The 18799-nt window shown below is 34.8% G+C and overlaps 2 protein-coding genes across 3 annotated transcripts; one reads left to right on the top strand and one right to left on the bottom strand.

Annotated features, from left to right (window-relative positions):
- Positions 1 to 406: 406 nt before the first annotated feature.
- Positions 407 to 3426, bottom strand: LOC111401701 (probable inactive poly [ADP-ribose] polymerase SRO5). The gene is made up of 5 exons (XM_023029560.1): positions 2445 to 3426; positions 2121 to 2362; positions 1899 to 2035; positions 1714 to 1809; positions 407 to 751 (listed from the first exon to the last, which is right to left on the bottom strand). The coding sequence occupies exons 1-5, from the start codon at positions 2996 to 2998 to the stop codon at positions 662 to 664; spliced, it is 1119 nt and encodes a 372-aa protein (XP_022885328.1). The 5' UTR covers positions 2999 to 3426; the 3' UTR covers positions 407 to 661.
- A 3414-nt stretch (positions 3427 to 6840) lies between these two features.
- On the top strand, positions 6841 to 11877 carry LOC111401700 (mitogen-activated protein kinase kinase 3). 2 transcript variants are annotated; one of them, XM_023029559.1, is made up of 10 exons: positions 6841 to 7069; positions 7303 to 7429; positions 7862 to 8080; positions 8177 to 8314; positions 8386 to 8553; positions 8840 to 8953; positions 10094 to 10201; positions 10411 to 10502; positions 10951 to 11344; positions 11426 to 11877. In XM_023029559.1, exons 1-9 carry the CDS (start codon positions 7014 to 7016, stop codon positions 11309 to 11311), a joined length of 1383 nt encoding a protein of 460 aa, XP_022885327.1. In that variant the 5' UTR covers positions 6841 to 7013; the 3' UTR covers positions 11312 to 11344; positions 11426 to 11877. The 2 variants fall into 2 exon arrangements, with proteins under 2 accessions (XP_022885327.1, XP_022885326.1); XM_023029558.1 differs by having other exon boundaries at positions 7175 to 7429.
- The last annotated feature ends 6922 nt before the right edge of the window (positions 11878 to 18799 follow it).

Here is an 18799-nt window from a genome sequence, read left to right as displayed (position 1 = left end):
TGGATGGATAATAACAAGGTTCATAGTTCAGTGACCAACGAGTTAAATTCAAAAGTTTGGTTATTAAGTAGTAGCGATGACATAATTTCAATGACCATTGATGTATTTTACATAGTATAGGGACTTCAGAGATACTATAATAAAAATAAATGCACGATGACCAAGTCTGTCACTACAACCGAATACGCCTTTTCATTAAAAGTACTGTTATTCGTAGTCGTTCACTGCGGTAGTCTAGTCGTCCTACGTGGCATACACATGGTAGGTGATTATTTGATACATTAATGTGAAAGCTTTTTTATTCATTAATGCATCAAATAACCACCTGTCATATGTATACCACGTAGGGCAATTGCCTCAGTGAGTGACTACAAATAGCATTATTCTTTCATTAAAGACCTCAAACTTGATCCAACATTAAAAGATTGGCGTAGAAACAATAGTATTTAGTAGTTGACGTGCAAACTGCGCCTAATAGCATTCTTAAGTAACAAATACATTTGTAGACAGACCATGCCTGGTCTAAAGTCTCAACTACAGTATCTAGAAGGAAAAAGTACGACAAAGTACCATTTACGTCTACTGTCTGATCGAATAATTGAGCTCGTCTATGAATGTTAGTAGTATCCTTGTCAACGTATCTGTTGAGTGTTAGTTATGCCTATCGCAAAGGTGTCATCCATTCCTGCAAGCCCGAGTTCTCCCCTCGATTATTGCGGTTACGTAAGAAGCTGATTTGTGGTGCTTTCATCTGCCAATACCAAACAACAATCTGTTGGTCAGAACTATGAAACCAAGCAAAATGGCAGAGACAAAACCTTATAATCAACAAGAGCAAGAAAAAACTAAAACACGGATGAACAAGATTTTGACAGAAGATGTATTCCACAAGAATAAAAATTCATACTGATATTTCACCGACTTTTTGAAGTAATTTCTATGAGTTTCTCTATGACAATCTTCCCTGCCTCAAGGGCCTTTGATCTGAGTCTAGAATCATAAAGTTCGACTCATAAAATCTTAGAAGTGTTTTTCTTCACATGTCAAGCAATTTCTTAATTTTACCCCTGAAAAGGGGTTAGTATAAATGTCAGTTGCATCAGTTTTACAGTCATAACCTGTCGTCTCTCTTTATAGAGTGCACCAAAAATTAAGACCCGAACAGTGAACAGTAATTAACCAAAACAACTTTGAAAAGGAAACAGCGTAATCACCAGAAGTAAAATGACAATATTCTCTAGCATGGATAACATTAAAAATAATGCTAGTTAGCAAAAGTCTAAGTGACTACACCCTATAGGTTCAATTAAATATGCAATGTGACTTTACATTTAAATAAATCTATCATTTAATCTTATGTAGTGTCACCTAAACTGGTGCTTAGCACCGTGGTGATGAATAACATTATTCATTCTTAACACTTATTCCTGATAATTCACGCTTGACAATGTCCTTTCCAAAATTTCATCAGCTATCCATTGTTAAGTCTGTAATAAACAGCGTCGTTTCTTAAAATCTTATAGCATCATATTCAGAAAGAATCTGAACATCTATAGCATATGGACGTAAAATATGCATTCTTGATTCTTAACAAATAGTGAACTTCAAAAAGTAGTTGCTACGATTTCAATTCATCAACTGAGCCGCCAACAACTACACAATTGGAAGATTTTACTTAAAGAAACGAGATTTAGTTCATGTAGTACAACGTACCTTGTCCATGTGAGACTTTATGACTACTAGCAATAACTTGTCCCCTGCTATATTTCTCAATCGTTGAATAAATTCATGCCGTGTCATCTTCTTCTCCTGAGGTAAAAGATTGAGAAGTAAGAAACATAAATTACACCGATGAAATATATGCCCGTATTTTCCATTAGTAGAGTATAAATGCGTACTTTATGATCGCCATAATGCGTGGCTATCATTTTGTTCGCATCAGGAGGTAAGAACTTCGAAAGCACTTTTATGAGAGCAGAAAACGGAACAAAATCCGAACTTGGTCTTCTCAGAGGACGAGAAATCCTTTGATAACCTGAAAGTACATTGCCAATTTCATTTAAAATTTTAAAAAAACGAATAACAATCTGTCAAAAAGGAAAAGTTTCTATATTCCTCACCTTCCAAACCAGTCGAAGATCTGAAACTAACAACGTATTCTGGCAAGATATGAGTATTCAAGCGCGTGCTCCAGACAATATACTTTTTAGGAGAAGCTAAATTGTCAACCCCTGAATCAAATTCCTCGGAACTTGGATTAGACTGTCGTGAATCAGGACGAACAATCTCCGTCCTTCCCAATAGAACACGACAAAGTAACAAATGCCTAAGCCCATCCTCATCAGCAACAGATGATGGAAAACTGTTACATATGTAAAATCAAGTTAGCATGAAGTTAAACCTCAATAGAATAGTCTAATTGGATTACTTTCATATAGCAGTACCTTTCAGCAGGGTGATCGGCAGGAGAAAGACAAATTCCACCTCTGTATACTCCAGTATTCATGGGATGGCCAAAACCATGTGAAAGAATGTCGTTGAGCTCATTCTTGGAAGCGCCATACCATGCGTATTTCACATTGGCGCCGCCCCTGAAATGCTGCTCCATTGCTCGTGCATATATACAAAACGACTGAAATTTTGCTTGACACATAAAACCGGAATAAACCTTCTTATGTATGGCCTCAACTTCATTATGAAATCCACAATTGCTCAAACCAGAAAGAAATTTGTTCTTGATTATCTCGTACATCTTATCCTTTTCATGAACTCTGATTAACCCATTCTCGAACATAGGATTTTCTTGCATGTTTCCGGTACCAGAAATCCCGCTTTCACAATCAGAAGCAAAAGAAGTTTGCTCACACTGATCTTCAAGATTAGCCTCAGAACATGGAGTTTTGATGTTTGAACTATGTGGACAATCATCAAACAGTTTAAGGATTTTGATTTGGGATGAAGGTTGATTTCCCATTGCATAACAATCAATTGATCCCATTGAAAAAGAAAAGTAGCTAACTTGGTCTACAATCCAATTAGGGGGAAAAAACGAGATATTGGGTCTGAAAATTATTTTCAAAACCAAGAAAAAGAACAAAGAAAGAAGTTACGTAGATTGAAAGAATGAGTATGGACAAACACAAAAAGGGTAAATATAGATTGAAAGAAACTATTAATAGCTCAAATAAACATAAACTAAAAAACTCATAAGCACAATCTTGAACAAAATTCAAGAAAAAATAAATTAGGCCGAAAAGAACCAAGAAAAAGAACGTTAAAACTTAAAAAGAACAGCTGGGAAGTGGAAGCATTAAATTTGAAACTATTCCCTGAAACCGGAAGTAAATTGGTTTATATATAATGTGTGATGAATGCAGATAAGTTGCCAAATTCATGCGGTTACTTGGAGAAGAGGGTCTTCAGAATGAAGAAGACCAATGTAGAAGGGTTAAGAGATAAAACCGCCACAAGTTTTGTGGCAACTTGTTTTTTTGCGGGCGGTTCGCGAGGTCATGCGTGTACGACTGTATCTTATCTGTGAGCTTCTTTCGTGGGTACAGTCTGTTTTTATTTCATGCCGGCGGTTTTAATTATATGGTTTAGGGCGGGCTTACAATTTTGACTTTTGACATTATTTATTTCAGGATTTATTATATTGCCTACTTTTCACATTATTACTTTGAATTTTGAAACCTATTATTCATAATCGTTTTATCAATTTATACTCGATTTTTATGACAATTATAAAACCTATTAAATTGATTTTTTTTTTATATACAGAATCATTTTATTCACCATCGAACAAGTTCCATGAACAATGTTCCAAGAGGCAAAATCGATCCAAACAAGTTTTTTTTTCTTTTCTTCCCCATCCGAAAGAGCAAATTGCCCATCTCCCCCTTGAATTAAAACTACTCTGCTTGAAAATGGATGATTAAATGGTTGACATCCTCTCACATGCACGTGAATCCTGCGTGAATAAAAAAATCCAAAATAAAAAATGTGTCCCGTCAATGTGAGGATCGATCACCTCCTTTGTCAACCATTTTCGATCACTGTAACATGATTGTTCTCTCTTTCCTCAAATCCCACAAAAAAACCAATGCTGTATTTGATTGGCATGAAAATTATTTTCTAAGAAAGAAAATGTTTGTTTTCCTAAAAATAAAGAAAATTAAACATATTTTTAAAGGTTGAAAAATATTTTCATGAAAAAAATAAATCAAACACTCCAAAAGTTGAAATTCAGGTGAAAAAAAAATATTATTTTTCATGAAGAATTTTCTAAGCAAACACACCCTAACTATTTTTCTTCAATTTCCATATTCTGCCAAAGAACAAGAAGAAGACAGCAAAAGCAAAATCCAAGAAGAACGATATAATGCGACTTAATGTTTAGTGACGATGAGATACACTGATACATTTTAAAATTTAATTAGTAAGTAATAACATGTACTATAGTTCATTAACCACTAATATATTTAACCCATTTACTTGATAAAGAAGCCCTTTGCCATTTGTTTAACTTGGAGACTATGTTTGAATTTCGTGTAGTATCATCTTCAATCTACTTTTGTCGTTGTTTGTACCTTGTGGTGTGACCACTATATAATTGGGTGTTTTACAAAATGTAGATATGGGTAGCATATGAATATCGTCACCAAATGTCATAAGGTGTTTGATATTTCCCAACTTATTTCCACGATTGCTCAAACTAAGATTTCATTCAATCAACTAGAAAATTTTATCATAGAAGAAGATTGGAAGAGATTGATATACCGTAACTCGGCATGTGGCCGACTGAAAATGATGGAGTTTTGTGGTGGAAATGGCAATGGTCGTTGGTTTTGTGGTTGAGTTGTGCGACGGTGTGGATGGGTGATGGTCACGCGACATGATGGAGTGGGTAGATTCTGGTTTGGTTTTGGCTGTGGTGAGATATGTTGGGTGGTTGGTCAACTAACGGTGTAATTGACAATTTTTGTCATGTTGTCCTTGTGCAGTAATTATTTTAAAAGTTTAAAACTATAAATGGGACAATTCCCACCAACTGTTCACCTTTTTTTTTATCAAAGGAAACAAATTCAAAGAATTATTGTAAAAAAAATATTTCCCTTTAATCGACAATTTTCATGTAAAATAAAGTGAAACGAACATGAAAAGATAGATGATTTTTTTGTTGGCAATGGAATCAAATTTCATCTCCAATACCAGTAAATTGTATCCTTTTAATTGACAATTTTTATGTAAAACAAAGTTAAACAAACACCAGAAAATACTTTTGTCGTAACATTTTTCACATAAAAAATTATACCAATTAAACACAATAATTTACAATTTTCAGATAAACAATTTTTACTCAATTCAATTCCCTATAATTTCTTTTCAATTCAATTCAATTTCATTTTCCCAATCAAACAAACCTTACTGATTTTACAAAATCTTATCCAAAATGGTTCTTAAAAGTGCAACTCCTCACGTGGGATACTTAAAATTACAAGTTTGACCTTTGAAACCCTCAAGGGGCAATTTTAGGGGCGTGGCTCATGTTATGTTTGCGTGTGTATGAAGCGTTTGGGTTCTTTGGGAAGTCAAATAATTCATAATTTATTCATTAATTATAAAATTAATCTTTAGCTTTGCAAGTTGAATGTACGATATAGACGTCGGCTGATGGGAAAAAAAATTTGTTACGAAATTTTATTCAAATAATTATATATTTAAAGATGATACATTTTCTTAATAAAATAATTTTAAATATGAACACATAATTTTTTTCTACTTTTATCAATCATCTAGAATTTCATGCCACAACTATTCAACTTTAATATTACTATGGTATGATTAGTATCTCAGTAAAATTATATTTATCCTCTACAATTTATTACTAAAATTTTCATTTCTACATGCTTTAATTTTTAATTCAAAATTTAAAACCAAAATAGGAAAAAGAAAATCAAGGCTCACTTAGTTTGGAAAATACTTAGATTGGCTCTGCCCAATAAATTGTACTCAGATTGAACTTTTGGGGGTGCTTTAATATGCATTTTTAAATAAAAATGATTTTTAGAATAGTAAATTGATGTGAAATGTATGGTTTAAAAATACAAAAAAAAATTTGATTTACGTGTAATATGATTTTAATAAAAAAATGTGTGGTTGAAAAGAAAAGAGAGAAAAATGCATTTTGAAGAAAATGGCTACCAAACGGGCCTTATAAAAAAAATGAACCTAGATATCAATCATACGTATTCAATTTAAATATTTAGAAATTTAATTTAAAAAATCAAATGATTTAACGATATAGAAGCTCGATAATCTAAGCTTCCGATTGATTCTAATTTTTCATCCAAAAAATAATTTTGGACCATTACTTTTCAAATCAGTCATTATTTTTTACTTCTTCACTCACAAATGGAGCTCCTTTTTCTCTTTAACGATCAAAAAGTTGACTCTAACAAGTCCTATAACAAAAAAATCCGATCCAAATCAGATTTTAAAATAGATTATACTTGTTATACATTGGGATCTACATCCAGGTGTCCATAATGGACATTCGGCGCCTCTTCATTGGTCGAGGCGCCTATAGATCCCTGCGTGGTAGGCGTCGAGTATCCATTATGGACACCCTTATGTAGTTCCCAATGTGTCGAGGCGTCGAGCGTCCATTATGGACACTCTTATGTAGTCCCGAATGTTCAAGTAACAAGGTTCTTCTAAAATTGATGACTCCCAAACGAGAATCTAATAAGGTCGACCCATGGGACACGTGGCAGGTTGTATGCTCAGGGAAAGTGATATAAATAAAATTATAAAATAAACAAAGAACAATCACACTTCAAATCCTCGCAAAAAATTCAGCTCATTTTTAGCGAAATAGCTTTAAAAATTCCAGTTCTCAGTAATTTCTTGGATTGAGGATAAAGTTATAAATGTTATAACATTTTTCAAAATTTTCTAATTTCCCATGGCTGAATTAGAAGAATTAAAGAAAAAGCTCGTCCCTTTATTTGATGCAGAAAAGGGTTTCTCATCCGGGTCAACAATTGACCCGTCTGATTCCTACATGGTAAATTATAATCCTCTCTTGTTGTATTTTTCTGTTCAAAATTTCGCTGAAAATGTTTGATTTTCGGTTAATTTTTACTTTTTTTTATTAATTTATTGGAATCAGTTATCGGATGGTGGAACAGTGAATTTGCTGAGCAAATCGTACAATGTTTATAATATCAATGAGCTTGGCTTGCAAAAGTGCAGTTCATCGTCTCCATTTTCTGAAGATGATACTGAAAAAACTTACAGGTGTGCTTCTCATGAGATTAGGATTTTTGGGTCCATAGGCAGTGGTGCAAGTAGTGTTGTTCAAAGGGCCATTCATATTCCCAATCACAGAATTATTGCTGTCAAGAAGATTAATATTTTCGAAAAGGTTTGTATATTGTGTATCAATACATGTAGTATACATTCTCTTCATGGGGTTGTTAAAGTATTTCTTTTATGTTAACGGTTGTTAATAATTAAAATTTAGTTCGAGATGATTCACCTTAATTATACAAACATTTTCGGGATTTAGTATTCAAATTTCCAAAAAATACTTGTTAAAAAATTGTCGTGGACTGGTGAAGAAGTTTCTCTGATACAGATTTTCTTCTCCATCTTAGCACTTTAGAATAATGATTCGAACAACCAGTTTGAAGGATACTATTAGATGAACAAATGAATTTGGAGCAAGTACTTTTGTAGCGTCAGAGAGAGAAGGGGTGGCTACAGCGTGTGAGGAAGTTTAAAATATTTTAGAGAAGCGTAGTGGGGAAAAGATTGGGTTGATATCCAGTTCACACTATTTTCATGTTCATATCAGGAGAAAAGGCAACAACTTCTTACTGAAATACGGACGTTGTGTGAGGCACCCTGTTATCAAGGTCTTGTAGAATTTTATGGAGCTTTTTACACTCCAGAATCTGGGCAGATAAGCATAGCTCTAGAGTACATGGATGGTGGATCTCTAGCAGATATCATTCGTGTAAGAAAGTCTATACCGGAGCCAGTTCTTTCTGCTATGGTGCAGAAGCTGTTGCATGTAAGATGCTTTATTTGGTTTCAGTTTTGTATTCTTACCAAAAGAGTAAATTTTTTCTGCTCTTTGTATTTTGATTGTCTTTGATTTTTTGCTAAGGGGCTGAGTTACTTGCACGGAGTTAGACATTTAGTACACAGAGATATAAAACCTGCAAATTTGCTTGTAAATCTCAAGGGGGAGTCAAAGATTACAGATTTTGGTATAAGTGCTGGATTAGAGAATTCTATGGCTATGGTATGTATTATTTCTCCTATGGCTATGCTGTGTTATGAATTCTTCTGACTTATTGTTTGTTTTGCTATCAGTGTGCAACTTTTGTTGGAACCGTTACATACATGTCACCTGAAAGAATCCGAAATGAAAGTTACTCTTATGCTGCTGATATTTGGAGCCTTGGACTTGCACTTTTTGAGTGTGCTACAGGAGAATTTCCGTACACTGCTAATGATGGGCCCGTTAATCTTATGCTGCAGGTAAAAATTCTATGATTTCCTCCCAGATAACATATATTCTTTTATGGTCCTGTCATTCAGTTATTCTTAATTTCGTAAGGAATTATTATGTAATGCTTGCTAGAATACAAGTTCTACTTCGAATCAGGGTTTGATGTATTTATTCTTCATTGTGCAAATGTTTCATAAATAGCTATTTCTTTTCTTTTATCAAATTATTCTCGAGACGATTCAAATGTGTTGAGGTACTTATCAAAGAAATTGAATATTGACCTTATGACGTGGCGTTTTTATTCTGTAACAACAGATCCTTGATGATCCATCTCCATCCCTGTCAAAACAAAAATTTTCTCCTGAGTTCTGTTTATTTGTTGATGCTTGCCTCCAGAAAAATCCAGATTCAAGGCCAACAGCTGAGCAGGTGAGCAACAGGTAAATTCTGGATTCGTGTTCTGCTTAATGTGAAAATTAGATTTGAACTATGTGTATTAAAAATTGAACATTGGCAAGTGAATAACAGTTATTTTCCTTCCATTGAGACAAGAACAAAGGTTTGTGAGGACCCTTCGTATGAGTTTTAGTTGTATTCTTTTTCTACGTGTCGACATGTCTAAGGAGTTCAAGTCTTTGGCGAAGAACTTGTTTATTGTACCCAGTCACTCAAGTATTGTTATCTGGTCCAATGTTGCTTTCTTGAAGTATGAGTTGATAAAATATTACAGTCTCAACATCAAAGTATATCGTATGAGATATTATGAATGCCCTTCAAATTTATTAAATGGTTGGGGAACAAAAACGTCTGTAAAGTGCTAATTATGATTGATACAAGATAGTGGACACTGTCAGGTCCCTTGTTCGAGGTTAAGTGTCCAAGACAGATATTTTTGTGCACTGAGAAGAATCAGAGTAACATGGCGTGCATAGGAGAATAGTAATATAATTAAATTGGGCAATCTAGGTTCTTATTCTCCCTTTTCTTTTTTCGTTGAAGTAACTTCCTTTATAATGATGGTTGATAACCAAATGTACCAAACTGTTGATGATAACTTTGGTGCATTTTGTTGCGATAAGTTCTAATAAAAGATCAGTTGTTATAGTAGGTTCTGATCTTCTATTAATGTTTCGTTTGTAAAAATAAGCCAGATCTTTAGAAATATGCAAACTATAGTGTAATAAGTTAATGATAAATCCCCTCAAACTTTATATATGTTGTGAGAGTAATTGAGAAATAATTTAGGCTTGAAATGAAGGTTTTAGAGAATAATATTGGTTTTTTATGTGGAAGGTTGACTACGAAAATTGAACATTATTTATTTGTTGTGTAGGCCATTGGAGCAGCACATAAAGGATAAGATAGACCTAATTATAATTTCCTTCCCCCTTTTAAAACTTAATGGTTGGGACATAGTGGTGGAAAGTTTTTTTTTCCTTTTTTAGTGGAAAGTTTAATTAACATACATGTATTATGTAATTTATTTGAAGGAAAAGATGAACCATAGGAGTTTTTACTTGAAGACGTTCAATCCAGTATTTTTATTTTATCTTCGTGCATATGCTGCAGCTTCTTTCACACCCCTTTATTACTAAGTATGAGGATGCAGGGGTTGACTTGGGCACGTTTGTGCGAAGCATATTTGATCCCACACAGAGGATGAAGGATCTGGCAGATGTGAGTTAATACTTGCGTTTTTTGATAATCCATCCAGTTTGCTAGGCATTTGTCCTAGCTTGTTATCTTCATGAATGGATGAATAATATTTTATGCATACCTAATGCTACCTAAATTTTGCATGGGCAATGAATTTATTTTCTTATTCTACAGTTGTAATGTATGAATGCCATTTGATGCTCACTTTATGCCGTGTTTGACTTGAACAGATGCTAACAATACACTATTACTTACTTTTTGATGGATCTGACGATCTTTGGCATCATATGAAGACCTTATATGTAGAAGATGCAGTTTTCAGGTATAGCTAATATCAATTACCTTTTACATTATTTTCTATACAGTTTTGATCTGGTTATTGATGGAAAGTGGAGAGCTGTGTAATCTTCATTTTGGGAACCAACTACCTAGGTATAGCGACCTTGCCTCTATGTCCAAGTTACTCAATTGATAACAAGATTCATCTTAAGTGTCTCGTAAGACTAAGATCTTGGATTCGAATTTTTGGAGACATGAGAGAAGTTGTGAGGGATAAGAGAGTAGAAGTCCTCACGAAGCGTACAGTATATAATGAGTTAACGGCTTGCTCACAGAGGCTGGGTCGTTACACTAGATCTGAAGAGAAGTGTCTAAAAAATTTACTGCATATGCACATCCAAATAATACTTGTGTGATTTGAGGAATTGAAACTTTTGAATTTGATTTTGTGTGAGTTCCCTATTTCTTATACAAGCCGTCACAATTTCTAGTTTTGGTGGGAAAGAATCTCTTGGTCAAGATGATATTTTTACAGCATTGTCAAATATTCGTCGAACATTGGCTGGCGAATGGCCTCCGGAAAAACTTGTGCACGTCGTGGAGAAACTTCAATGCCGTGCTCAAGGTGAAAATGGAGTTGCAATTCGGGTCTCAGGGTCATTTATTGTTGGAAATCAGTTCCTGATATGTGGAGATGGTGTACAAGTAGAGGGCCTGCCAAATTTTAGAGACCTTTCAATTGATATACCTAGCAAACGAGTAGGGACGTTTCAAGAGCAGTTCCTTGTAGAACCGGGGAACATAATTGGCCGCTACTTCATAACTAGACAAGAGCTTTATATCGTTCAATAAATATTAACGGCAAAGGATTTTTCCTACTGTCAGGTAATTGCGTGCATGGGTTTTTACTAAATTAGTTTTTATCATTACACAACTGAGTTTTTGATCTTTCTAATTCATCTACAGGACATATTCCTCCATGTCATCAACTGCAGCCTTACCTTACCAGCAATTGTGTTCTTAATCGTTGGCCAGTTTCTTCAAAATCATTTGCGACACGTCATCAATATTTTGGATTCCAAGATCTTCATTGATGTCTCCAGGATATTAACGTTGCAATAATGGTTCAGTATCCAGTTGTTACCTGCTAGTTATGGTTTGTGAGCCTATCTTTAAAGTATCTGTTGAAAGTAATTTTTCTTGTACAATAACTCTGTTTGTTGTATCATTAGTAAACATTCAAACCATCCATCGAGGAAGAACTTTTCCCAAAACCTTTGATTAGACTGTATATATTGAGTTCTGATTGTATAGCTTGGATTTATAATGGGGATACATATGATGTTGAAGTTGTTAGTTTGATGCCCATTTTTCGAGTAATGTTCTGTAAAATCACATTATGAATTTATGTTCGTTTATTTGCGTGTTATAATTTGAAGTGATTGTCTAAGGTTCCATGATCATATAGAATGTCACAAATTGTATACTCGATGGATCGGGTATAGTAAGACACAATTTGTGATATGATCAAAATTATGTCGTTCACAATCGGTTCATAAAGTTAGACGCTTTATGTTAATAAGATTGTATTGTTATTATTAAGATTTGTCTAGATCTTGAAATAGGAACAATAATGTGCTTCGATGCACATTGAACGGGACCGCGTAGATGACTCATTTGTGATCGTTTGAAATGAGACTCTACTTGATTATCAAACAGGTCACCTAAATTCTGAGTGAGTAATGTATCTTTGATTGCTAGTTCAAGTTCTTTGAGGTATCAATGAGTGAAGTCTTAAATGGAAGATTGATCTCAGTGCTTTGAAAATCGGGTCGAAACAATTAGATATCATGTACTTACAATATTGGAATTCATTAATCATTGAGATGAGACAATCGTCACTCTAAGGTATTTTCCTAGACAAATTGAATTTGAACTCAGTAGGTCGACGATGAGATCGTTGGACTTTACATTGTGATTTGATCACAACGAATTTGTCGTATAAAAATGGGACTTAGAGGGTAATACATGTTGAAGGGCAAAACGGTCATTTTGCCAGTTTCAACATATTGATGGTCAAAAGGTGGTTGACTTGTGGAACAATAATCAGAGGACATTGTTATTGAATCACAATTTGCTTCTATAACTATCACTCGACTCGAGAGTCTCATCTCAATTTTTTGGTAGAATAAGTCGAGATTAATAGATGTATCTCGATTGGTCAAGAGTTGACCCAATTGAAAACATTTATTATAGCTTGAGTCATATGAGTCCAATTAGGTTCATTTCTTGGCTCCAATAAAAGGTGTGTGACTTAATTGACCTACTATAAAGTCTAAGAAAATTTGTGTAATTTTCAAACCCTAATAGGTCATTATAAATATGTACTTTATTGACATATTTTGATGTGATTTTAGGGTTAGCTACTTTTCATATTCCTCAAAAATAAATAACACCTAGTGGAGAACAAGAGAGAAGATCTAAGGGAGGAAGCAATTGGTTAGGCCATTAATAGCCCTTTCAAAAAGGTTATCATCTCTCTTTTCTATATATGTGAGGATTTTATAATCCAATGATTTCAAAATCAATTAAATCCTTATTTACATGATTTTAATCTTCAAAGGAAAATTAATTTCTTATTGATTAAAATTCATCAACGAACAAATGATATCAGAGCCAAGGTTATTGTATGCCTTTAATATGATTAAATTTTTAAATTCTAATGTAATATGCATTTTAGTTGAGTGGTGTTAGATTGTTTGATTTTGACATGTTTATGCTTTAAATGTGTTTAAAATTATTGTTGATACACTCATAATCACTTTTGGCCTTAGAATTTCTTTTTACTTCGTATTGTAATTCATTTATTATAGTTATTCTCTAGAAATGTTGTAAGCCATAAGACATTAAGTTTTTTGTATTTTTTTTTTCATTTTCATTTTTGTATTGGAAGAAGAAATGTAATATTTGTTGCTGTAATTTTAATGAAGAAGAAGGAAAGACAAAAAAAAATGCAAGAATATCAAGAAACACCAAGAAGCGGCGACGACTGAGGTGGTGGCCGTCGTGACCGGAGCTATGGCAGCTGACGCGGCAACCATGGCTCACAATAGCCGCTGCGTGCAACAGCAGCTTGCTGCTGCTGCTACACAAAAGTAGTAGCTGGTTGCTGCTCCCAGTAGCCGGAGCTGCTGCCTTTGTGCAGCAGCGGCTGCTGGGCCACTTTTCGGCGGCCCTTCTTTCCTTTAGGGTTGCCGGAGATTGCGCCGTCACCGGAGTTGTGTGTGCTTTGGTGTTATGTGAGTTTTCTTGTTAGGGTTTGAAAATTAGGGCAATTTGGATTTTTTGGGCCTTTCTTTAAAACTTGGGTCAATGTCATTGGATAATGGCCTTGTTGGTTTTAAGTTTTGAGCCTAAAAATTAAATTAACCGTATTTTCATGTTACATAAGGTGGACTACAAAGAAAATTGAAGAATTGGGCCGGGTTGTGGTCCAATGTAATTCTTTTTAGGGAAAATTTCATAACTAAGAAATTAATTATTGCACATTTCAAAAACAAAAAAACAAGTTTTAAATTTCAAAAATTAGATTTTTATTAAAAATTATTTATAATTTAATTAATTAAATAATTAATTTACTAATTTAATAAATTTAAGTCAGAGATTTATATAATTTGGTCACAAATTAACGATTTAATTCACTATTTATTATTTTTTTGTCACAAATCAGAAATTTTATGTCACAAATTATTTTACGATCACAATTCAAAAATTTTATAGGTCACAATTTGTTCATTGGTCACAAATCAAAAATTTATACTTACAATTTATTTTTAGGTCACAAATCATAAATACTATAGGTCACAAATTATTAATTTTTTAGATCACAATTTATCTTATTGGTCACATATTAACCAATTTAATGGTCACAGTTAACAAATTAATCTGTGACTACCACCAAACAATCTCTGCCTCCAACACCGCTATCGGCACTACCATCACCCTACAGAAAACACCATGATTAAAAACAAATCAACACATCTGAGACCACAACCACCAACAGCTCACCGTCACCGCCGCACCCACTGCCACGACCATTGTCATCTACTGCCACGACCACCGTACCATACAACACGACCACCAGCACAACCAAAACCACCACAACCACCGCACCGTCCCCACGAACACCACCACCATCGCAACACCCCACCAGAAAAAATCTCCAATCTGCCACTAGACTCTACTACCATCTCACCGCCCTTATCAACAACCACCACCACTCGTATCATCACCTCCATTCAACCACAACAACACCTCATACAACCCACCACAAACACATCACCACCACCACGCACAACCACCGCCCACAGTACACACACAATACCATCACATCACAAGCCCACGACACTACACAACCACAACACACAGCACAACAATCAATCACGACCAGATCCATCGTCGCAGCCCACCGTCCAACAACAGTTTACCAAAAATAAAAAAATAAAAACCCACCGATTGGTGCCTTGGCAAAGCTTGGATACGTCGCGAGATCCCCATGGCGATGACGGTCTGCAATATCTGGCCGGCGATTCACGCGTCTTCTAGCTGAGGATGCCGCAGGTGGTGATGGGGCCGTGAATGGTTGGGGCAAGGGAGAGAAGACGATGAGAGAGAGAGAGTGAAAATGGCTGGGACTGGGGAGAGGGTGATACGAGAGAGAAAATGGTTGGGTTTGGGATAAAAAAAAATGTATATTTTATATTAATAATTAAATATGCTAATATCTAATTTTAGAAAGATTAAAGTTCCCATCTGATTTCAGAATTCATGATTTTAATGGTAGGGTTTTGTGTAATTACCACTTCTTTTAAATTTAAATTTTAATTTAAATTCTTAGGATGGGCTATTAGTAATTATTATTCATTTAATTATCGCTTTTACCGCTTTATGGATGGATGAATGTTTAATTATTATCGCATGTCATGTAAATTAAATGAAACACCACCCGGTGTACTAAAATCATATGCATTTACATTTAAATATTTTTATATCACTCTAAATTAATTAGAGGTGGTTGAAAAATATTTTATAATTAGGGTCATTATAATTATTTATATTTGGCGGGCTAATTAAATGAAAATCCAATGGTACAAAATAATAAGTGGGAGAGGGTTTATAGACATGTATAAACCTATAGCCTCCTCCGTCATCCAATTTATTATTAAAATACATATGTTTAGTATCGAATTATATTGGTCTCCCTATAAGAACACTACATTATTTTAGATTAATTGAAATTGGATCTAGTAATAGAATTTCTTTAAAAATAAAATAATGGGATGATCATCCTATAGACGACATTTTATATATTTCGGATATTTTAAATTTATTGACGGAGGTTATTACACTTATATATGAATAATTTGGGGGACTTCCTATAGAAGATTTCAACAAAATTGTCCATAGGCCAAATAATAATCAATCTTCATTTTCTTATGGCATGAGATGCCTAGCTCAATAAAATGAGTGGGAGGGCCCCAACCCAGCCAACAACTACATTGACCTCCTATAGAGGGCGTGTTAAAAGTTGTAAGGGTTTAAGATTTTTTTATTACAAATATAGTTTTTTGTCGATATTTGTATATTCATATACATGCATCACACAAAGATTATTGCTCATTTTATTAATATGCGAATCGTTAATTTTACAGAAAATGTCGCTTAATTCATTATCGGTAATACTTAACAAAAATTAACTTGTGGGAGAAAACTACATTGACTGGAAAAAGGAATCTTAATATTGTTTTTACCGTTGAAAAACATAAATTTGTGCTGGATGAAGTTTGTCCCGAAACCCCTAAAGATGACTCCACGGAATCTCAAAAGGCTGCATATGAAAAGTGGCATCATTATGATGAGATGGTCCATTGTTACATTTTGGCATCCATGTCAAATGTGTTACAACAGAAACATCAGAATATGCAAACTACTTTTGACATAATGGAAAGTCTTTAAGAGATGTTTGGACATCAAAGCCGACAAGCTAGGCAAGCCTCTATTAGGGCAATTATAAACACACGCATGAAATCGGGTGTATCTGTAAGGGACTATATGTTAACCATGATTGGTCACTTCAATGCTGCAGAGGTTTTAGGAGTTGGCATTGATTCCGAGATACCGATTGACATGGTCCTTGAGACTCTTCCTGAGATGTTCTCAAAATTTACAGTTGATTATAATCTACACAAAATGGACATGTCTCTAATGGAATTAATGAAAGAGCTACAAATTGCTGAATATGTTCTAAAAGCTAGGAGTGGAAGTGCTTTGACTGTTACAGTCGGACCCTCTCATCCTAAGCCTTCTGGTGGGAAAGGAAGAAAGAAGAGGAAGAGGCCAACCAAAAAGCCAAATAGCAAGTCAAAGGGGAAGAAAACTACTGTCGATGGGAAACCAAAGAGAATGTCTTTTATTTGTGGACAAAAGGGTCACTGGAAGAGGAATTGCCCAGATTACCTAGCTAAGGGGAAGCAAGGTAAAGGCAATAATGGCATATTCATTGAGTCATGCTTAGTGGTTGATTCTACTAATACCTGGATTGTAGATTCTGGAGCCACTAATCATGTTTGCAATTCTTTGCAGGAGTTCCAGGAAATCAAGCATCTCAGTGAAGGGGAGTACACTCTTAGGGTTGGCACAGGAGCAGTGGTATCTTCCAAAGCTGTTGGCACTTTTACTTTATGTTTTGAGAATCGTAGGCATTTGATATTAGATTACTGTTATTATGTTCCCGAACTTACACGAAACTTGGTTTCCGTTGCACTTTTATATCATGTTGGTTATTCGGTACTTTTTATCCATTCTACCGTGGTTATTAAGTTGAATAATTCTGTTATATATTCGGGTCATATGGTTAATAGTCTTTATGTCTTAAGTCATTTGATTGGCTCATACATAACACTACTACTGCTAAGAAAAGAAAGAGGTTGTCTAGTACTAATGAAACTCTCTTATGACATCTTAGATTGGGTCATATCAATCTAAATAGGATTCAAAGATTGATAAAGGATGATCCTTTAAATGAGTTAGAGGTGGAATCTATACTAAATTGTGAATCTTGTATGGAAGGAAAGATGACCAAGAGGTCCTTTAAGGCTAAGGGGCTAAGGGCTAAAGAGGTTTTGGAATTAGTACATTCCGATGTTTGTGGACCTATTAGTACTCGGGCTAGAGGAGGATATGAGTACTTCATCACCTTCACAAATGCTTACTCTAGATTTGGATACATATAACTTATGTCTCACAAATCTGAAGCTTTGAAAAAAATCAAGGAGTTTCAGACGGAAGTTGAGAAACAATTAGGTAAGAGTATCAAGGCCCTTCGATCTGATCGAGGTGGCGAGTATCTATCTTAAGAGTTTAAAATCTATTTATCGGATAATGGGATATTATCCCAATTGAGTGCACCAGAACTCCCCAACAGAATGGTGTCTCGGAAAGAAGAAATCGAACTCTTTTAGATATGGTAAGATCAATGATGAGTTATTCCTCATTGCCTATATTCTTTTGGGGATATGCACTACAAACAGTCATTTATATCTTGAATTTGGTACCATCTAAGTCAGTTCCCAAAACACCTCTTGAATTGTGGAATGGGTGCAAGCCCAATTTACACCACATTCGGATATGGGGATGTCTAGAACATGTGCTAAAGGGAAAGACAGATAAGATGGAATCGAGATCAGATGTTTGTTTCTTTGTAGGATATCCAAAGGGAACGAGGGGTTACTACTTCTATAATACTCTTGATAAGAAGGTATTTGTTAGCACAAATGCAACCTTCTTAAAGGATAAGTATATAGAAGAACACAAGTCTACTACTAAGATTCTATTGCAAGAGATGTTAGAACATGGCTCAAACAATTCAATTCCAGATTTCCGCATAGAATCTAATAGTGATGACTTGGAACCTCCTACTGAACCAATGGTTGCTAATGAAGCAAGTGAGCAAGTGATGCCTACAGGGCCTCATAGGCAAATAGAACCAGAGGTAGTAGAAAATGAGGCACCCATTGTTGTATCTCCACATGTCCCTTCAAATGGGGATAATGAGGATGTTGTTCCTAACCAAGAACAGGATCAAACAGTGGGAAAAGAGGAAGGACCTTTGGTCAAACTGGCCAATCAGACACCTTCAACCATTACTCGTAGTGGGAGGGTTGTGAGACCGCATTCTAGGTACTTGCTCTATGGAGAATCCTATCAAGCGATCTCTACTGAGTAAGAAGAAGATCCCACTTCGTTTAAGGAAGAAATGGAGGATGTAGACTTTGAATCATG

This window comes from Olea europaea, chromosome 10, assembly GCF_002742605.1.
Source record: "Olea europaea var. sylvestris chromosome 10, O_europaea_v1, whole genome shotgun sequence".
NCBI classification, from domain to species: Eukaryota; Viridiplantae; Streptophyta; class Magnoliopsida; order Lamiales; family Oleaceae; genus Olea; species Olea europaea.
The sequence above is the reverse complement of the archived record's forward strand: the minus strand, read 5'-3'. Positions and strand labels throughout refer to the sequence as shown.